The 19,566-nt window shown below is 44.0% G+C and overlaps 1 protein-coding gene across 1 annotated transcript; it reads right to left on the minus strand.

Annotated features, from left to right (window-relative positions):
• Positions 1-4,254: 4,254 nt before the first annotated feature.
• Positions 4,255-19,200, minus strand: LOC119863580 (cytochrome c iso-1/iso-2). The gene is made up of 4 exons (XM_043505394.1): positions 18,889-19,200; positions 11,658-11,832; positions 5,659-9,142; positions 4,255-4,875 (listed from the first exon to the last, which is right to left on the minus strand). Exons 2-3 carry the CDS (start codon positions 11,824-11,826, stop codon positions 8,994-8,996), a joined length of 318 nt encoding a protein of 105 aa, XP_043361329.1. The 5' UTR covers positions 11,827-11,832; positions 18,889-19,200; the 3' UTR covers positions 4,255-4,875; positions 5,659-8,993.
• Positions 19,201-19,566: the final 366 nt, after the last annotated feature.

Here is a 19,566-nt window from a genome sequence, read left to right on the forward strand (position 1 = left end):
TTACACTGCAGAGTTTGGTTGATGCAAGTTATGTCAGCATACATTATATATCACTTGGTCATGTGCATACTTGGCTGCTTGCATCGGCACTAAACATAGTTACCAGGAGTGCTTGTGTCAATGCAAAGTGTGCTGCACCACCAGAAGGTATCCCAGTGTGATGTATGCTGCTGTTTGGCGCAATGCCTTTTGGGAAATTACACAATATGTTGGGAGATAGAAATGACTCACCCAGGGATCTCTCTGGGAGCGAAGCATCAAGTTCCCAGCATGCAACTTTCTCCATTCTATAATGCCATTCATAGCCCATAATTTTCACACTTTTAAAAAAAAAATCCCATAAACCCTCATGCCATTTTTCACTGTCCACCATCTCTCTCAGAAACATGGAAGCTTGCAGAGCTCTGCACTGTTCTCATGATAGTTGCAAATACAGGATGCACAATTCTCCTGTAATTGCAGATCCACAGAAAGTACTGCAACAATGGGTGATACGACAATTTCTTGAAGAATAGTTTTCTGAGGGACACAATGAAAAACAATTCAAGGTTGTTGGTGGCATTCACAGAGCAGCTGCAGATGGTGGCATGCTATTTCTAGACCTGAGAAAAGAACACTGACAGGTGGGATCGTATTGTAATGCAGATTTGGGATGATGAGCAGTGGCTATGCAACTTTTGGAAATGGAAGGCAATAGTTCTGGATGTGTGTGCCAAGCTCACCCCAATCCTCCAGCGCAGGGATACCAGAATGAGGGCTGTGTTGATAGTGGAAAAGTGAATAAAGATTTCACTCTGGAAGCTTGCAGTGCCAGATTGCTACAGCTCAGTGGGAAATCATTTTGGAGTAGGAAAACCCATGCAAGTGTGTAAGGTCATTAATCATACAATACTCCAGAGGACTGTGACTCTGGACAATGTGCAGGATATATTGGATGGATTTGCGGGAATGGGGTTTTCCAAACTGCAGTGAGGCATGCAAGACTTGTGAGAGGGACACAAAGGGGGCACCAGCTAAAGGGGAGGACGTGACCTCCCCACGTGATTCCTCCCCTCCCCTCTCCCAGTCCAGGGCCCCCACGCTCTCCCCATCCCCTCCCAATCCCATGTTACCTGGTGGGGAGGGCTCTGTCCTCCTGCTGCACTGGCTTGCCCTGGCTTGTTCGGCTGCTTTTCCTGGCAGTCAGGCCCCAAAGCCATTCCCAGATGCTGCCCAGTGCAGCACAGCAACTGCCTGGGAGAGTGCCTGGCTGTCATGGGCAGACAGTGACCTGGCAGTTGCGGGAGGCTAGTCCCTGGCCCCTCCCATTGTACCCAAGGCCCTGCCCCTCCCCATCTGTCTCCCCTCCCCTGCAGGAGCCCAGAGCACCCCCACCACAGCCTCCGGCCCCAGCGCTGGGTGGCCAGGGTGCAAGGCCCCAACCCCAGTGCATTGGGGGGGCAGCACTCTCAGCACCGATGCTCCAGATGGCGCAGCCAGCCCCAGTACGCTGGGCGGCATGGCCAGCCTCCTTGCAGCACAGCCCCAGCACCAGCCACCCTGACTCCCTGCGGGAGGCAGGCCAACCAGCCTGGGCGAGCCAAGCAGAGCGCTCTGGGAACTGCAGGAGGGGGCCTGGCCTGGGTGCAGAGTATGGGTGGGGCCACACTAGGCTGCTTGGGAAGGCATAGCCTACCCTTGCCTGCGATACCCACTGCCAATGCTGGCTGTGGTGGCAGCGGGCTGCCTCCCACCCAGGTAGGGTGACCATATGTCCCTATTTTATAGGGACAGTCCCGATATTTGGGACATTTTTCTCCTATAGGTGCCTATAACCCCCCACCCCCATCCCGATTTTTCACACTTGCTGTCTGGTCACCCTACGCCAGGGCTTGGCTTCTGGGACAATGGCTGAGCAAGTTGGAGGACCTCCCCCCCCGGCATGCTCAGATTTGGCTCCTGTCCCTGGAAGCTGAGCCTGGGCCAGGAATAGTGGCATTGGTGGCAGCCCGCTCCCTGCCCAGGCTCAGCTTCTGGGGAGCTGACTCTGAGCATGCTGGAATGGCAGGAGGGCTCCAACTCACTCAGCCTCTGTCCCTAGAAGCTGAGCCTGGTCAGGGGGCACCCTGCTGCTGCCGCAGCCAGGCACTCTCCCAGTCAGCCGCTGCCCTGCACCAGGCAGCATCCCAGGCAGTGTGGCTGGGAAGAGGAGAGGCTCTGGCCCCGCCTCTTCCCTTCCGGCTCTGGCCTCTCCCCTCGTGGGCTGGCTGCTGGAGAGGCCCTTGACCCTTTGTACCACGCCCATGAGTCACCCTTGCATGCACATCCCTATTTTTGGCATCAGCCCACATTGTCACAGAATAAATCAACAGAAAAGGGTACTTTTCTATGGTTATGCAAGTGTTTGGTGGATCACTAGGTTGCTTCACTCATATCAATGTGGGTTGGTCAGGGAAGGTGCATGAAGCTTTAAAAACACAGGACTGTTCAGAAAGTTGCAAGCAGATATATTTCCGACTGGTGGACTACCATTGGCGATATTGCATAGTCTACATCTTGCTCCCCTGGCTCGTGAAGCTGTACACTGGTTGTCTTGACAGGACCAAGGAAAGATTCAACTACCAGCTCAGCAGGTGCAGAATTATAGTTGAATGTGCTTTTGGCAGATTGAAGGGACACTGTCAGTGTTTACTCACTAGATCAGATATCAGTGAGAAAAATATCCCAATTATTATAGCTGCCTGTTGTGCCCTGCATCGTGTCTGTGAGGCAAAGGGGGGGGACTGCCGCCAGGGTGGAGTGGCTGCCTGACTTTAAACAGACACAAGGGCTATTACAAGAACTCTGTGTGGAACTATGGAGTTGAGGGCAGCTTAAAAGAGCACTTTAATGGTCAGCCACAGTAGTGTTCTGTACTGGACTGTTCACTGGGCTTTGTGCTGTTTGGTATTGTGTAGTGCTTCCTGTACATTTATAACTCTGACTGTGTTATAGTGAAGCTCTGAATCATGAGGTGCTTTCTGTACATTTATAAATATGAATGGATGTTTTCTTAAACCTATGAGTTCTGTGGTGCTATACACTTACAAGTACTGTGTGCTTCGATTACCACTATACATTCCGCAATACAGGTGAGTCGCATCGTACACGTATTTAACTTACACGAATTCAACTATATATGCTCGGCGGGAGGGGCGGGGGGCGCTCGATCTAAGTTACACAACTTCAGCTACCTGAATAATGGAGCTGAAGTTGACATACTTAGATCTACTCACCACGGTGTCGTCACTACGGTGAGTTGACTGCTGCCACTCCCCCGTCGACTCTGTCTGCGCCTCTCGCGGCGGTGCAGTACAGGAGTTGATGGGAGAGCGCTTGGGGGTCAATTTATCGTGTGTAGACTAGATGGGATAAATCGATCCCCGCTGGATCGCTCGCTCTCTGCCAGTCCAACGGGTAGTATAGACAGCCTGTACGCACTGTTGAAACCTCCTGCCAAAGAGGGACAGCCTTCTGATAAGAAGGAATTCAAAGCCAGCCAATGTTGGCTTAACCATTTTAAGAACCGCTTCAACCTCAAAAACGTGCAGACTACTGGTGAAGCTGCATCTGCCAATGAAGAGGCAGCAAAAGCCTATCCTGAACAATTAAAGAAAATCATAGAAGAAAAGGGCTCTCTTGCAGAACAAGATTTTAATGCCGACGAGACTGAGCTCTTCTGGGAAAAAATGCCCAACCGCACTTATACTTCAAAATCAGAAAGACAAGCCCCTGGCTTCAAAGCAGCTACAGACTGTGTTGTTTTGTGGCAATGCAGCTGGGCATTTAATAAAGCCGGGCTTGCTCTACAGGGCTGCAAATCCCCGTGCCCTAAAAGGCAACAACAAAAATCTCCTGCCTGTGTTCTGGCAATCAGATAAAAAGGATTAGGTGACGGCAGCATTATTTCTGGATTGGTTCTACAAATGTTTCTCTCTGGAGGTCATGTGGTACCTCGAAGAGAAAGGACTTGACTTTAAAGTGTTGCTGATCTTAGACAATGCTCCTGGCCAACCTGCAGCACTCCAGTTTGCGCATAATGATGTTGAAGTCATCCTTCTCCCTTTTTTATTCTTTCATTCTCCAGTCTGTCTCTCTTTTTGACTATATGCGATTTTCACCTTATGTGCTGACTTTAGAAACTAACCCTCGCGTAAGATGCAACTCCATTGTATGTGTTATGAACTAATAAAGATAATTTATTTTCAAAAAATAGAAATGTATTAAGTTGCAAAAAGGTGTAAAAACCCACAGGCAATAAAATACAAACTTTTAACACAGATTAATGGAACAGAATTTTAAAATTGGAAAGGCAGCAAACATTTCAGTGCTCAAATGTGGTTCCTTGTGGCTACATATACATCAACCGTGGTTCTCACAGGTCAATGTATGTGAAGCTATGGTTTTCCTTGCTGTCCCATGGGGGGGACTAGTAGGGGTAAGGATGTTGCCTGTGATGCCACATGGTATGTGGGGGGAGGGAGGACGAAGCGAGGTGGTACCATGGAGTTCTCTAAGGACTGAAAAGGACGGGGAGTCCAGGATTTTTGGATATGTAGGTCAATGAGGGTCTGCAGCGTTTCGATCTGCTGCCTGAGGAAACCCATTATGTCCTGGTGCATCTCCCTCTCCTTTTCTTGCTGGGACTCCTGGGCATTTCTCCTGTCTGTTCTTTTTTTCTCCATGTTTTTTTGCCATGTTGGCCCTCCAGGCTTTTGTTTGTGGTCCAATCCAGCACTGGCTTCCAGTATCTTGCTGAACATGTCCTCCCTAGTCCTCTTCTTTCTCCTCCTCCTCCTCAAGTCAGGCATTCTGTGGGTATGGAGAGAGCACCCCTCAAGGCTGCAGTGGCAGCTGCTGATAAAAACAGACAGATATATTATTGGATTTACAGACACAATGGAAAGGAAAATATAAACTTTTCAAACCTCCCTTTCCTTTTTGCCATAAAAACTTTTAGTAAGACATGGTTATTGACACTTCAGCTTTGGAGCACCTCTGTACAGCACTTCTCTCCAGCTCAGCTCTAGTGAGCATGGCCTGCTGAGGGAGAAGGAATTTTGATTGCATGCAACAGTAAAATTTCAGTCCCTATACATAGGTATGTGTATAGTACAATGGCACTGAATACTGGCACTATTTTCCACAGGCAGTGGTGGTTTTAGCTGATATTGCACTCCTAAGGGTAACAAAGGCACAGAAAGCACAGCTGCTACTAACATCCCAAAGCTGCCTGGCCCCCTGTGCCAGTAGCCTGTTTACTACAATGGTGCCAGCCAAACTAATCACAGAGTGGCATAGGAAAGCATCCTGTTGCTGAGGAAGAAATAAGACAGCCATTCCTAGAAGCCTTTGGGAGAGGATTGCAGAATATCTCTGAAAATTTCATTGAGATCTCTCAGGAGGATAAAGAGACATCCCTATGCACATAAACAAACAGCTCTGCATGGGCCTGCACACTCCTAACTCGAGGGGAAACAAAAGCAGATACCAAGCATTCTATGTTGTTTGTTTGTACTGCTACCTCTTCTCGTACAAGCAGAACCTTGAAGTCAGTACCTGTGCCTTGTAACTTAGGCTTGAGCTGGGAACCATCTTTAAACTGAAAGTTTGTAAGGAAAAATGCATGCACACGCTTACCCAAGGTCCCTTCCCCTTTACTGGGCTTGTCCATGCTCAGCTGGTGGGACTGGCTAGACTGTGGTGTAGTCTCAAACAGGTCCTGGCTCATGGCATGGCTGGACTATCCCCTCCCGCCATGTCTCCCTCCTCCTTTTCCACCTCCTTCTCTTTACTGTTCACAGCAAGGGTCTCAGTCTCATCCTCCTCCAAGATATCCACAGTGGTTTGTAAGGTGCTAGTAGAGTCTCTGCCAAGTTTGGCATGAAGCTCATTATAAAAGTGATAGGTCTCTGTGGCTCAGCACCAGATCTATTGTTGGCCTCACTGTCCCTGTGGTATGCCTGCCGCAGTTCCTTCGCTTTCCTGGGGCACTGCTGCTGGTCCCTTTCTTACCCCTTTGTCTGCATCACCTGTGCAATCTGTTTGCAGATGTTTGTTTCTGCAGCTGGTCTGTAGAGCCTCTTCTCCTCACAGGCCCAGGAAATCCAATGCTTCCTGTATACTCCAGGAAGGAGTGCCTCTAGTGCCGGGAGCCAACATGGTCAGTTGGGCAATTGCACACAAGAAGGGAGAGCTGCTAGGTGTGCTTGCCAAGGTGGCAGTCAGGAAAAGGCATTTCAAAAACACGCGTGGAGTTTTAAATGGGAAATGGCTTCTGTTCTCCATGACCCCTGGGCAGTGGAATCCTCAATTGTGGCCAGAGCAGTCACCGTCTCACAGAATGGGGCATTGTGGGATAACTGCTGTTGTCTGTTAGGATTGACGTGTGCCATGTTCATTTTATATCATTATTGCAGCTTCAAAGTGATGTACAAACATTAATCTCACAACACTTTTTTTGGAGTAAGAGTAAATATTACCTTCTATTACAGATGAAAAAGTTGGGTCAGAGATGAGGCAAGTTCGCAGAAGTCTGACCCTCATAGTGTTCTTGGAAGGCCTACTCATACTTCTGTTTGCATCAAAAGCAGAATTCTCCCTGTATTTAGCAGAAGCAGGATCAAGTCCTAACACTGCCAGCTTCTGGAGGACAAGTGACATAGTGCTGTTCCAGGCAAGTTTTAAAGTGTGACTTAGAAAAATTACAGACCCTTAATCAAATTGTCACTCCAAACTACAGGTGGCTGCATTATTTTAATAGTAGAGTCTAACACAATTAATGCAACGTGTTCTTACCTGTAAACTGAGAGGAAGGATTGTTTGTCTGTAGCTAAAAGAACAGGTATGGGAGCAAAACCTGGGTTCTAGTTCCAGCTGTGCACAGACTTATACTCTTGACTATGTCACTTAACTGTTTGGGGCCTCAATTACTCCTTCCTTAAAATGTGAATTATAATACTTACCCGCCTCAAAGGAGCATTACAAGGCTTGGTTGCTAAGTGCTAGAACAATGTAGGGATTATGAGCAATACCTATATACCTGATTGGTGCTATATCGATAAATGGGAATTGTATTGGTGCTTTCTTCATTCAACTAAGGTTGACCTCAATCATGCTGAAGTAAATTTTAATTTGTTTAATTGTCTAAGGCAAGTGTTCTTAACCTGTGAGTCACAACCTGGGTGCTGGAGGGAAAGAGTCAAAAAGGTTTCAGGAGGGTTGCAACCATCTGCCTTTCCCCTCCCTTTCTAGCTCTTGTGATTGTGAAGCTGACCTTGGAAATGTGAACGGATCCTAAACTGCTTCAGTGATACCTGCCAGAACCTGCAGACAACCTACCCTACAAATTTTAAGATGTGAATTCTCAACCTCTGGGTCATAATGCCAGGGGATTAAAATGATGCTACCTTTTCCATATGGTTAAGAGGGATGGGGATCATGATGGGGAGGCTATGGAAAAGTTTGAGATACCCACCAAGGTGGTTTTTCTCTAGCATCAATCATTGTAGTACTTAATATATATATGATGGTTACACTGTAGTGCTTAACTAGTATTGTAAAAAATGAAAGGATTTAAAATTAAATTCAGATGTTCAATATATTTTATAAGTTTTCTTTTTACTAACATCTTTAATTTTATTGGGATATATTCTGCACAAATCATCAATGGCCAAACACATGAAAGTACTGCCTTTAACAATAATGTAAGTTAACACCTCAGTATTTACAGAACCCTGGGAAGACTCAGTACTCTCAGCAGTACAGCTAAGCAGTCTGTCTAATAAAAAGATATAACATAAATTCAGATTTCACTATTAAGATGTACGCTCTACTGTTAATTTCCTCAATCCCCACTCCAACCGCATTTTCAAGGTTCACCATTTGAAATGTGCAAGATTTATAGCCCTAGAATAGGTATGGTACAGCATAAATGAGACCCTCACAGCCTGAGCCTGAAGTGCCTTAATGAAGTGAGAAAGGAAGATCAGTTTCCATGAACACATAATTCTTGAATTCTCTAAAATACCCAAGTAAGGTATCGGCTCATGTAGTAATCCTGTCCTCCCCACGCTAAACCATTATATTATATATAGGCTACCAGAACAGTCGTGAGTATGAACTAAAGGTGAAAGTATTCCTGCTGTTATTAACATCATTTGAGCTATGTCAGACCTTGTTTGTTTCTTTACAGGAAGGGGGCTGGATACCTTAATATATTTGACTCATGGAGTGAACACATGGAGTGAAAAAAACTATAACTGTAATGAAGAGACTGCTGATTGGTCGACAGTTTGTCCTTTTAACACATAAAGAAATGCTAATACAAGGAGTGAGCTAAAGTTTTGAAATTGAAATTTGAAACTGTAGCTGTTCCAATCCCTTGAGCTTCACTTTTATACTAACATCTTGATACAAAGCTGACTGGCTTTTTCTCCATAGCTCAGTTCCATTGTTTGTCAACCCTTGCTCTTTTAAGTTAGGGCTGAATCCTGCAAAATGCTGAGCCCCCACTGATTTTGTTGAGAATTTTGCCTAAGTAAATCTTCAAGGAAGACGTATTAGGGTCCATTGCTACAACCACTTACACGTGTGAGTAACTGTACTAACTTGAACAGTCACATTGATTTCAATGTAAAGTTATATGTATGTATAATTCCAGATATATACCAGTGTATGCAGGACTGGACCCTTCAGTTGGAAGCTTCTTGGAAAAGGGAACAGTATTTTTCTTTTGAAATACCTGTATGGAGCCATACCCACCTTTACCATCATAGAAATAGTTTACATAGTGCTCACCCTTATTTTGTTTTGGTAGTAGGCTTAGCAAAAATCAAATAAAGACTTATATTTTCAGATGCTAAGACCAGTACCTAATAAACAAATATTAACAGACTACTGAAACATGAATACTGATACAAGAGAGATTCAGATTTTGAAACACTTTCTGACATCACAGTAGTTGTAAGAACACGTCATGAAGATGTTGCCTTTTTCAAGTATGCAGTAACATCTGCTCTCTCATTCTTCTTTTTAATGCCAGCAAAAATCATTTTAGTTCCAGGAATATATTTCTTAGGGTTCTCCAAATACTCCATCAGTGTATTTTCATTCCAAACAACACCTAGAAAGTTTAAACAATAATGAAGAATTGCTTACATTTTATTAATGTCCTACCACTTGACTCCACATATAGCTAAGTATATCAAGAATATTCAAGATCTCAAAATCTAGGGTATGCACCTCTGAAAGTAAGCTACTCATTTTATGTTCTAAATTCCAAAGGAGGAAAAAAAGAATGAGAATTAATGATCAATTAAATCCAGTTTTCATTATTGCTTGAACACATTTCATATTAAACACACAACTGTACATACTGTATTACTTTTGACTCATTTAATAATCCAGATTATATTTAGCATCTTGGAAAGATTAATGTTTAAAGCCAGTTCAGCTAAAACTGAAACACTTTTGAATAATGCCAAAAAGAAAAGGAGTACTTGTGGCACCTTAGAGACTAACAAATTATTTGAGCATAAGTTTTCGTGAGCTACAGCTCACGTCATCGGATGCTGCAGCTCACGAAAGCTTATGCTCAAATAAATTTGTTAGTCTCTAAGGTGCCACAAGTACTCCTTTTCTTTTGCGAATACAGACTAACACGACTGCTACTCTGAAACTTTTGAATAATGTTTGCTACTTTTAATCTATACAAATATCTTCATAATTCAAGTGCCAGCTTTCCAGTAATGTATTCAGATTTGTGTTTTAAATCAATGTGATCTTTACTTAGGGTTGAGCAAGCTCTCTTTTTAATCCTGAGATTGTCCATTTATTGGCAAAAATGTTCACAGAAACTGTTGATTACACACAATGGTTTTAAATTTTGCCAGCTCTTTTAAAGCGTTCCCTCTGCCAAGTCAGCAACACCTCCATCTTCTCCAGATGATATGTAAACAGTTAGCTTTAGTTATTGTCTGTCCCTCCTAGATATTGGGAAAGCTACTTGTAATTCTGTTAAAAAGATGTAGAGCTGATTATCTGCATACTGACACTCTAGCTCACACTATATTTCCCCCCACAGTAGGTTCATAAATGTTGAACATGAAGAGTGGCAACAGAGAACCTTCAGAAAAAAACAGCAATTTCACTGCTACTCTCTGGAATTTCTCTAACAGGAACAGGTGTATAACAGGGTGGCTCACCTCTTTAAAGGCCAGGAAGCCTGGGGCAGCCAGCCTTATTCAGTCAGCTCTCCTGGGCCATAATTACCTCCATTTTAACCAGAAAGAGGCAGGATTAAATGGGTCAGGTGACAACCTGAAACTGGGCCTCATAAGGGCTGAGAAAACTCCTAGAGGAGGACCTACATGCAGTAAGGTAGGTTTTTGTAGAAGGCTCTGAGACCATGAAAGGACTCCAGGGAAGGTATCAGAAAGACTTAAAGGTAGATGAGAGGGGCTGGGAGTGAGGATGGAGGCTGGGCTGATGAGAAGCCTAAGCAGGGTGGAAGAATCTTTTGTTTGTGTGAACTCTTGTTTGGACTTTTGTTACCTTAGCGGGTCTGGACTAGATGTAATAAGTTGTACTGAAATAGGTCAAAGATATAATCAACAGGGGTGCTGGAGGTGAACCTTGTAGTGCCATGGTCTAATGCCAAGGAGTGCTAGAGCAGGGAATGGAACCACTTACAAGATGAACAGCTTCCGTGTTAGCTTCCACCTTTAATTCTCATGGGCATATCAATGACAGATTATGGTCAACAGTACTGAAGGCTACAGAAAGATTAGTAATAGCTGCACCACTTATGTCTGATCTCTGTGTTCAGGAGTATAAATTGACTAATATGGTTGATGTATTAGTCCTAGTCATAAGCCATCATCAGGATGTCTAAATGTACTTTATTGTTGTAATCACATTGCACTATTAACTCACATGAGCACTTTCAAAACAGACACTAACACTGAAATACATGATTTCTTTGTAGGAATGGATCTCTTTCTATAATAAGATCCCAGTATAAGACTAAATGTCCCCCTCCATGGGATCCCAGTAAAACCAAAGAATCAAGCATTCCAAAATGTTTTAAATAACTTGCACTAAGAATAATATTTGCAATTAATAGCTTGACCCAATTAGATTCAATGGTGTTCATTTATGTAACAGTACTTTTAAACACCTCTTACTTTCAAGATCATCTGTATTAAAACAGTACACGTGGACGTGTCGGATATAATAATCAGAGGGCTAAAATAGTCCAGTGCCAATAAGTGAAGAGACTATACACCAATGCAATGCCAGTAGAGAGCAGTGACCAACTGAAGCAAGATCAGACTAAAGGACCAGCATCGCTCCAAGAAATAGGCACTGTCAGAGGGCAGATTTTAATGTAAAATCCTGGAAAGGATGTAAATAGGCAGATATAAAAAAACTGAGATGTGCTAGAAAAGGATATAACTTTTCAGTTAAAAAGCACTTGCTTCTGAAGATGTGGCTCAGGTTCATCTTGCAATACTGTCATTTAACAGCTATGAGGGTAATTTCTTAAAGATTTTTAAGATATAGCAAGAATGGGATTAATTTTGCTTCTTTATGCTTCCAGTCCTGCACCCCACCCCATGTGAACGTTTTGTTTTTACCTTTGTTCTTGTTTGAATCTGAGTAAGAGAATCCTGCAGCTTGTCCTGTTTTGCGACCAAACAGACCCCAAAGATTTGGGCCAGTCTTATGCGGCCCCCCTTTTTCAACTGTGTGGCACTGAGAGCATTTCTGAACAAAGAGCTTCTTGCCTTTTTCAACATCACCCATTTTGGTCTGTGACAAAGCAAAACATGAAAAATGAAATTGTACAATATTTTTGAAAAATTAACTTTGGTTACATTTACCATCATTGCCCCACTTTTACTTCTGTCTAGCAAAGTAGGAGAGAAAAGAGAGGCTCTCAAAAAAGTGTGTGGAATATGAAAGTTTTTTCAAGTCCTTTTTGTCATTTGCCCATTCTGTGAACAGGTTTGGTTTTTTATTTTTTTTTATTTTTAATAAACTCTAGTATAGCCAGCTAAAACCATTACAGCTGAGATTCTGTGCTACCTCTCTTTGAGGTGCAACACAAAATTTACAGCCAGAAGTAAGGGGGCTAAGGTGGCTCTAAGACACTTCTTAGTACTCTCCGAGATGACCCTAGGGTCAAAGTTCTGCCCAGAATATCTGCAGTACTGTGGCCCACTGCTGATGCATCCCTCCCATCCCAGCGTACCCCTTACACCAGGGTTCTTGGAAGACAGCTTTACAACCATCTCCACTGTGCCTGCCCAAGAATATTCCCCTAGCTGGAGCCTTGTTACACCAATATTGACCACTTACCTAACAAAGAGCACAAAGAGGTATTGAAGATTTTAACCTATGTTTCCTGATCTTTTACAAATTCAATGACTGCAAATAATGAATGAATAACCTAATTAGTAGCATCTGTAGGTTAATTGATGTCACAAACAATCCTTTATATAAAAATTTAAAAGGATTTCCTTCTAAATGACAAAGGTCTCAAGACTGATGCTTCTGGCATCAAAATGGCCAAAAGAACATTTTACTACAGGTACAGAGACAATGTACCACCTTTAACTAGCCAGTTTTTTGTTTTGTTTTTCTCTCTCTCTAAAATAGACCAGATACATAAGGAAACCACAGAGAGGTGACCCATATTCAGCAGAGTATAAAAGTGGGTTTACATAAAATATGGCAACTGTGTTAGAAATAAAAGGGGCAAGAAACCTCCCCCCCCGAAACTGCCAGAAATCTGCCTGTGAAAAAGAAACTCTCGCCTTCTGATGCAGGGAGATGCCCCATTTGTAAACCAACCTCTAACAGAATCGCAGATTGATCCAATTGTCCACAAAAAAAGAAACCCTACTTGACTGGATTTTATGGATTAGTTTCATTCAGTTTGTTCTGACCTCTTCTATTAGACTTTGGCAGATATTTACACAGAGACATCCTATCTCAAGTTACAGGAATATATCCTCTATTAGTGTAGACTTACCCAGCAACCTGAGCAGCTGCCTAGAAAACATCTCAATCTGATAAGTGGCAGAGTCACAGCTGCCTTCTACTGGAAGAATACCACATATATCCTTTGTGCAACACAGACTCCACATCCAAGTGGATAAAAGAGCACAATGGTTGATACAGGTTCTGCCAGGCATAGAAGAATATGCCTTAACTCTGGCCAGAACTGGAGTTGTTTCCAGGAATGCTTATGGATCAGTGTGCTAATCAATAAAGCACTAGATGGGGTATTAGCTGGTGTCTGCTATAGACCACCAAATCACCGTAGGAAACGGTGACAAGTACGGTATGTAAAGAGCTGATCTATAATGTGTGGGGGGGAAAAAGCTGTTTGATCATGGGGGACTCCAGTTTGAGTGACGCATGCTGGAGGTCCAATTGTGCCAGTACTAACACATGCTTGGAATTTTTAAATATTACATCAATTCAAAAAGTATTGCATCCAACACGGGATATTCAATATTAGATCTCTTGACAGATAAAGAATCGGAGCTAAAAATTAATGGTAACTTAGGCACAAGTGATGATGACTTGATCATATTTATAGTGCAAACAGAATAAAGTCCAGAACAATGTGAGATAGATATAGATAAATAAATAAATTTTTTGGTGCTTTAAAAGAGCCAATTTCACAAAGCTGAAAACAATTATCTGCCAGAGTAATTTAATCAGAAAAATATGACTGGGAATTGTTTAAGCACACTTTACTAGATGTCCCAAAAGCTATAAACCCACAGTCAAAGAAGAAGGCTGTGATGGTTTAAAAAACAACCTGGTTTATAGCTGCCTTTACTTCCCCTCTAAAAATAACATAACATAAATGGACTAAAAGGGATGTTGATAGTAATGAATGTTAATCAGAAACTAGGACTTCCAGAAAATTGATAAGGTAAGCAAAGGGACACAAGGAGTAGTCTATGGCCAGCAGAGTTAAGGACAATAAGGCGTTTAAGACATGGAACAAAAAGAATCCTAATAATATAGATAGAAAAAATAAAATGATCAATAATAATGCAGATGTGTTCAATAAGTATTTCTGTTCTCTATTGGTGGTGGTGGAAATATGACATAGTCATATCATAAGAACACTATTTCCATTCCACTGATATCTCAGGAGGATGTTCAACAGCAGCTACTTAAGTTAGACACTTTTAAATCAGTAGGTCTGGATAACTTGCATCCAAGAGTTTTAAAAGAGTCAGATGATGAACTCGCTGGACAATTAATGTTGGTTTTGTTTTGTTTTCCCCCCAATAAGCGTTGGAGTACTCGGGAAGTTCTAGAAGACTGGAAGAGAGCTGCTGATGTCTCAATAGTTAAAAGGTAAACAGGATGGCCTGGATAAGTATAAGCTTGTCAGTTTGACATCAATCCCAGCCAAGATAATGGAGCTGGTAAAGAATTTGGTTGATCAAGAATTAAGAGGGTTATATAACCAATACCAATCAATATAGGTTTATGGAAAATAGGTTTTTGTCAAGCTAGCTTGATGGTTTGTGTTTATGGTTTTGGTTTTTTAAATGAGATTACAAGTTTGGTTCTGTGCTGGGGGTGCAGGCTCTGGGATGGGGCTGGGGATGAGGGGTTTGGGGTGGGACTCAGGGCTAGGGCAGGGGATTGGGGTCCAGGAGGGGTCAGGGCTCTGGGCTGGGGGTGCAGGCTCTGGGGTGGGGCCAGGGATGAGGGGTTTGGGATGTAGGAGGGGGCTCCAGGTTGGGGTGCAGGAGGGGATCAGGGCTCTGGGGTGGGGCTGAGGATGATGGGTTTGGAATGAAGGAAGGGGCACTGGGTTGGGGTGGGGCTCGGGATTGAGGCATGCGGATGGGGCGCAGGCTTACCTCGGGCAGCTCCCGGTCAGTGGTGCAGCGGGGGTACAAAGGCAGGTTTCTTGCATGTTCTAGCACCGTAGACCGCACTGTGCCCTGGAAGCAATGGTTACCGGCCAATGGGAGCGCAGAGCTGGTGCTCGGGGTGAGGCAGTGCACGGAGCCCTATGACCCCCCCTGCTTAGGAGCCAGACCTGCTGCTGGCCGCTTATGGGGCACAGCGCGGTGTCAGAACAGGTAGGGACTAGCCTGCCTTAGCTGAGCAGCACCACTGATAGGATTTTTAATACCCAGTGCCTTACATTCTGCAACCCAGTACTGAGTAACAACCCGCAGTCTGAAAACCACTGCCCAAGGACTAGTCATCTACCATCAGAATTGCCTGGGGCTACTCAAATGCTATGTAGTGAGGCACAGACTGAGGGACTCTTTCCACACAGATGAACCCCTGAAAAGAGGACAAATATTAAAAGCCTAGCAATGCAAGCCTAACCCAACAACCACTTGGGCCAGGCAATTGTTCTAAGTCCTGACAGACCAACAACTTTGCTCAGGACATGATCACTATCCTAAACCACCACAGGTAGAACGCTTGTAGGATACAATTGTTCCAAACTTCCAAGGGCCAACAAACTTTGGAATAGCTGCTTCAAATCCCAGACTTATCTCAGAAGTGGGGGGAAAAAAGGCTTCAAAAGCGGTTGCCACTAAAATCTGAAACAAAAGGTTCCATGTAATTGTCCTCACTTTAAAGAGGGGGAAACTGAAGCGGAGAAGTGAAGTAATTTGCATAACTAAAGATGGATATGATGGAGCTTCCTAAAGGAAGACTGCATCCTAGAAAGAGCTGGAACAGCTGTAGCAATCTAGTAAGCAACTCCTGCAGGGAGCACCTTCACTAACCAGTCAGAAAGGAACTGACTGAAGATGTTCTAGATGGAGTTGAGGTCGTAACAGTTGGAAAGGAATGAAGGGGAGAGTTTCTTTCCCAACTGCAAATGCCTCAGAGTGTCAAAAATCTGAGAATTGGAGTTCCAAACTTGGAAACAGACCAGAGTGTGGGAATCTGATGTGTATGATTTCTCTATAGAATGCTTGTTTGACCTCCCTTAAAAATATTGGTCCAAATCTCAAACCTATATAGTAGCCAAAAGACTTCATGAGAGTTTCCCCATGAAATTTTCTTTGACATCTTACATTGAGGGAGGGAGGGCAGGTTTTACAACTATACTAGTTTCTGTACAGATCTCCCAAATTGCTTAGATTGTATTACTCTGCAGGCTTGAAATAGAAGAGCCAGCCTAACACCCTGCTACCCCATAAATGGATCCACAATCCTCCAGGGCTCTCCAGTGTTTCCAAAGGGAAGGTACCATAGAAGATGCTGATAAATAGGGGAAGACTCGTGTGCAGAAAAGTCCCCAGTCACTTGTGGATCATCAGGGCACAATGTGGCCCTCTGTTCTGGTCTTTACCTACCTACCAACTTTCCTTTTTCCACCTGTAACAGGAGGACTGTTCATTGTGTTTCTTAATTTATTTTTAGTATGTCTGCATTTGAAACTGTGAAGTTCAAACTTACAAGAGCTGCCAATCAGAGATAAGGTTTAAATTTTTTTTTTTTTTCAAAAGCACTAACTCTGGCCTAACCCTGCTCCTATCAAAGTCAACCAGTTTTGCCATTGATTACAGTGGAAGCAGATTTCAGAGTAGCAGCTGTGTTAGTCTGTATTCGCAAAAAGAAAAGGAGTACTTGTGGCACCTTAGAGACTAACAAATTTATTACAGCATAAGCTTTCGTGAGCTACAGCTCACGGAATGCATCCGATGAAGTGAGCTGTAGCTCACAAAAGCTTATGCTCTAATAAATTTGTTAGTGGAAGCAGAGTTAGGCCAGAGTTAGTGCATTTGAAAACCTCAACGTGATTATGCAGAGATGGGCCTTATTCAAGGCATCTGTTCCCTGCTTTTAAGTCGTATTCAATTTACTTTATTAATAAAAGGAAACTGACTACCGTAAGCACTAGAAAGCTACTATAACTATGAATAAGCAAACCATTTTATTTTGTCTCATACAGCAGGAAAATTGTCAGCTAAATTTTAATTGTGGAAACTGTTACTGGTGATTATATACAAGATTTAAAAACAAGCTGTGGGTTTTTGTTCTGTTTTCTCCCACATTGAGTTTGCAGCATTGGCAGTTAGAAAAAGTAACTTTTTGGCATGTGAACTGAAGAAATCTGTAATTGAAGTAATTTTAAGAGAATACAGAACCACACACGGTGGATTGATTTAAATCAAAATAATTTAAATTACTGATGTTTAATTATGACTTTAATTCACCAAGCAGAAAACCATGATTAATTTCCTTTTAATTTGTACCTTTATTTTTTTTGAAAGAGAGGTTGATTCTCATTGATTGGTAACAAAGAATATTGATTTGCAACTAAATACAGCCTTTACACTAAAAGTGGTGGGTTTTGTTTTTGTTTTTTGTTTGCTAAGCAGGAAGATACTCATATATATACACACACAAGCAATTATATAACTAAAAAGAAAAGGAGTACTTGTGGCACCTTGAAGACTAACAAATTTATTTGAGCATAAGCTTTCGTGAGCTACAGCTCACTTCATTGGATGCATTATGCACATAATTGTTAAAATTATATGAACAATTATGATGAAAACGTTTTAAAAATGATGCATAATGTAGCTGAACAAGGGCAGGAAAGAGGTGAGAAACACAACCTACTATGTGAAAGGTGTAAACCTAAAGGGGGGCGGGGGTGGGATCATATAGGGTCCTACCACGAGGCGGAAGTAGCAGTAACTGGAAGGAATTAAGTAAACTTCTGACTGTATGGTAGGAAGATTTTCCTGCTGGAGATGTATCGAGCTGTGCAATGATTACAGTGATCCCTTTTCATGGGATGTTAACCCCTGGAGCAAAAGCATAAGGCAGGAAAACATTGGGCGCCAGTCCCTGAAATATAGGTAATCTCCCTGCCCCCCAAAAAAAGATATTCTGCAGGGGAGAGCCCCCACAGGAAGTCCCTCGCACGCAGAGCACAGGGAGGTGCATATGGAAGCTCCCTAGGGTTCCTGTTCCACCAAGATCCCGCCCCCCCCGGGCGCAACGGGGCCTCTGCCTCAGAGCTGACAGTGGATCCCCTGCCAAAGCTTCCTCCCGCAGCGCCCAGTCCCCGCCTATGCTACCGCCCGCAGCGAGCCGCGGCCACCCCGCCCCGCTGCATGAGCCCACTCCCCCGGTACCTCCCACCCGGAGATGAGCCCGCCCCTCGCCGCTCTCGCTGGCGGGAACAGCCCCAATAACTAACCCCGCAGCCACTCCGCGCTCTCTGCCCGTTCCGGGGGAAGGAGTGTGCGTCACAATAGAATCATCCAATCACAGACCGCATAATTCAGCCCTCCGCCTGCTGATTGGTGCACCCATGGCCCCGGGGGCGGGCCTGAGGGTAACCCCGCCTGTCCGATAGAGACTGGAACCTACCGTCTGCGCCGCCAGGTGTCGCCGTTAACGGCACTTTGAAAGTAGCGTCTTCTGTGCCCAGCTGCCTGTAGGAGACGTAGTGATCCTATTGGCTCCTACTAAGCTCTTAGGAGCCCTTCTGCCCCTCCCCCCCCGTTCTATCCTGAGAATTCGTGTCCACGGGCAACAGGAGCTGTAGCCATCTCCCTATGACGCGAACGTTTTGTTCTGAAGGAGGTGGAACGCTATCCATCATCCTCAGCCTATGGGATGAAGAGGGGAAACCAAAGTATGTAGCATAGGGAGCATCTCAGTGAGTGATGGACGTTGCATTAAAGTCTGTTCGATTTTTTTGACAGGAAAAACCTTCAGACACCAGCGCCTGCCTCTACTAGAACTGGGGAGTGGGACAGATTGCACTAAGCCTCCCCCCCCCCCCCCAAAACACACTTTATCTCTCATTCCCAGCTTCTTCCAAACCATACCCACCTGCAACCCAGTCAGTAGGGATTGCAGGGAAATCCATTAAGTCTATTTTAAAGCTTCTATATAGCAGCTCCAGAGGAAGGGAAGTGTGTATCTTTCACAGGGTAAATGGGTGCCTGTTAGTCCTCATTCCTGCCAGAGCACATTACCAGCACCCATGATGGTAAAAAAAAATCCCTGTGGGTAGGCAGGAAGAAGCTGCTGTTACTCCTGCTGCAATACACTCTCCAGGTATCTCAAGCCAACAAAAGGACCTTCTCCCTCTTTATTAAACAGTCAGCCATTGTGATAATGAGGTTGGCGCACCCAGCAGGGGTATCTAGGGCAATAAAAGGCAAGAGGAGTGAGAGAGGGAGCATGTAGGGAGGGCACTGGGGAATCTCCCTGACAGGAGGAAGTGGCGGGACTCCTACCATTAGACTGGACTAGATGATACTGCAGAGACCATTCTGCCAGGCCCTATGAATGTAGGACAGGGCCATAGCTGGAGCAGAAGTGGGCCTGGACTTCGCGTTGTGCTGCTGCCCAGATGCAGGACATGGTCTGGTAATTTTCTGTTGGTCCCTGACAAGAGCCGGAGGTGTCTGTAGCAGGATAGAGTCGGAAAGTACATTTGATCAGGATTTGCTACTAATTGACACTGTAGTGTTGGGGACATTTGATCAGGATTTGCTACTAATT

This window comes from Dermochelys coriacea, chromosome 11, assembly GCF_009764565.3.
Source record: "Dermochelys coriacea isolate rDerCor1 chromosome 11, rDerCor1.pri.v4, whole genome shotgun sequence".
Classification (NCBI taxonomy): Eukaryota; Metazoa; Chordata; order Testudines; family Dermochelyidae; genus Dermochelys; species Dermochelys coriacea.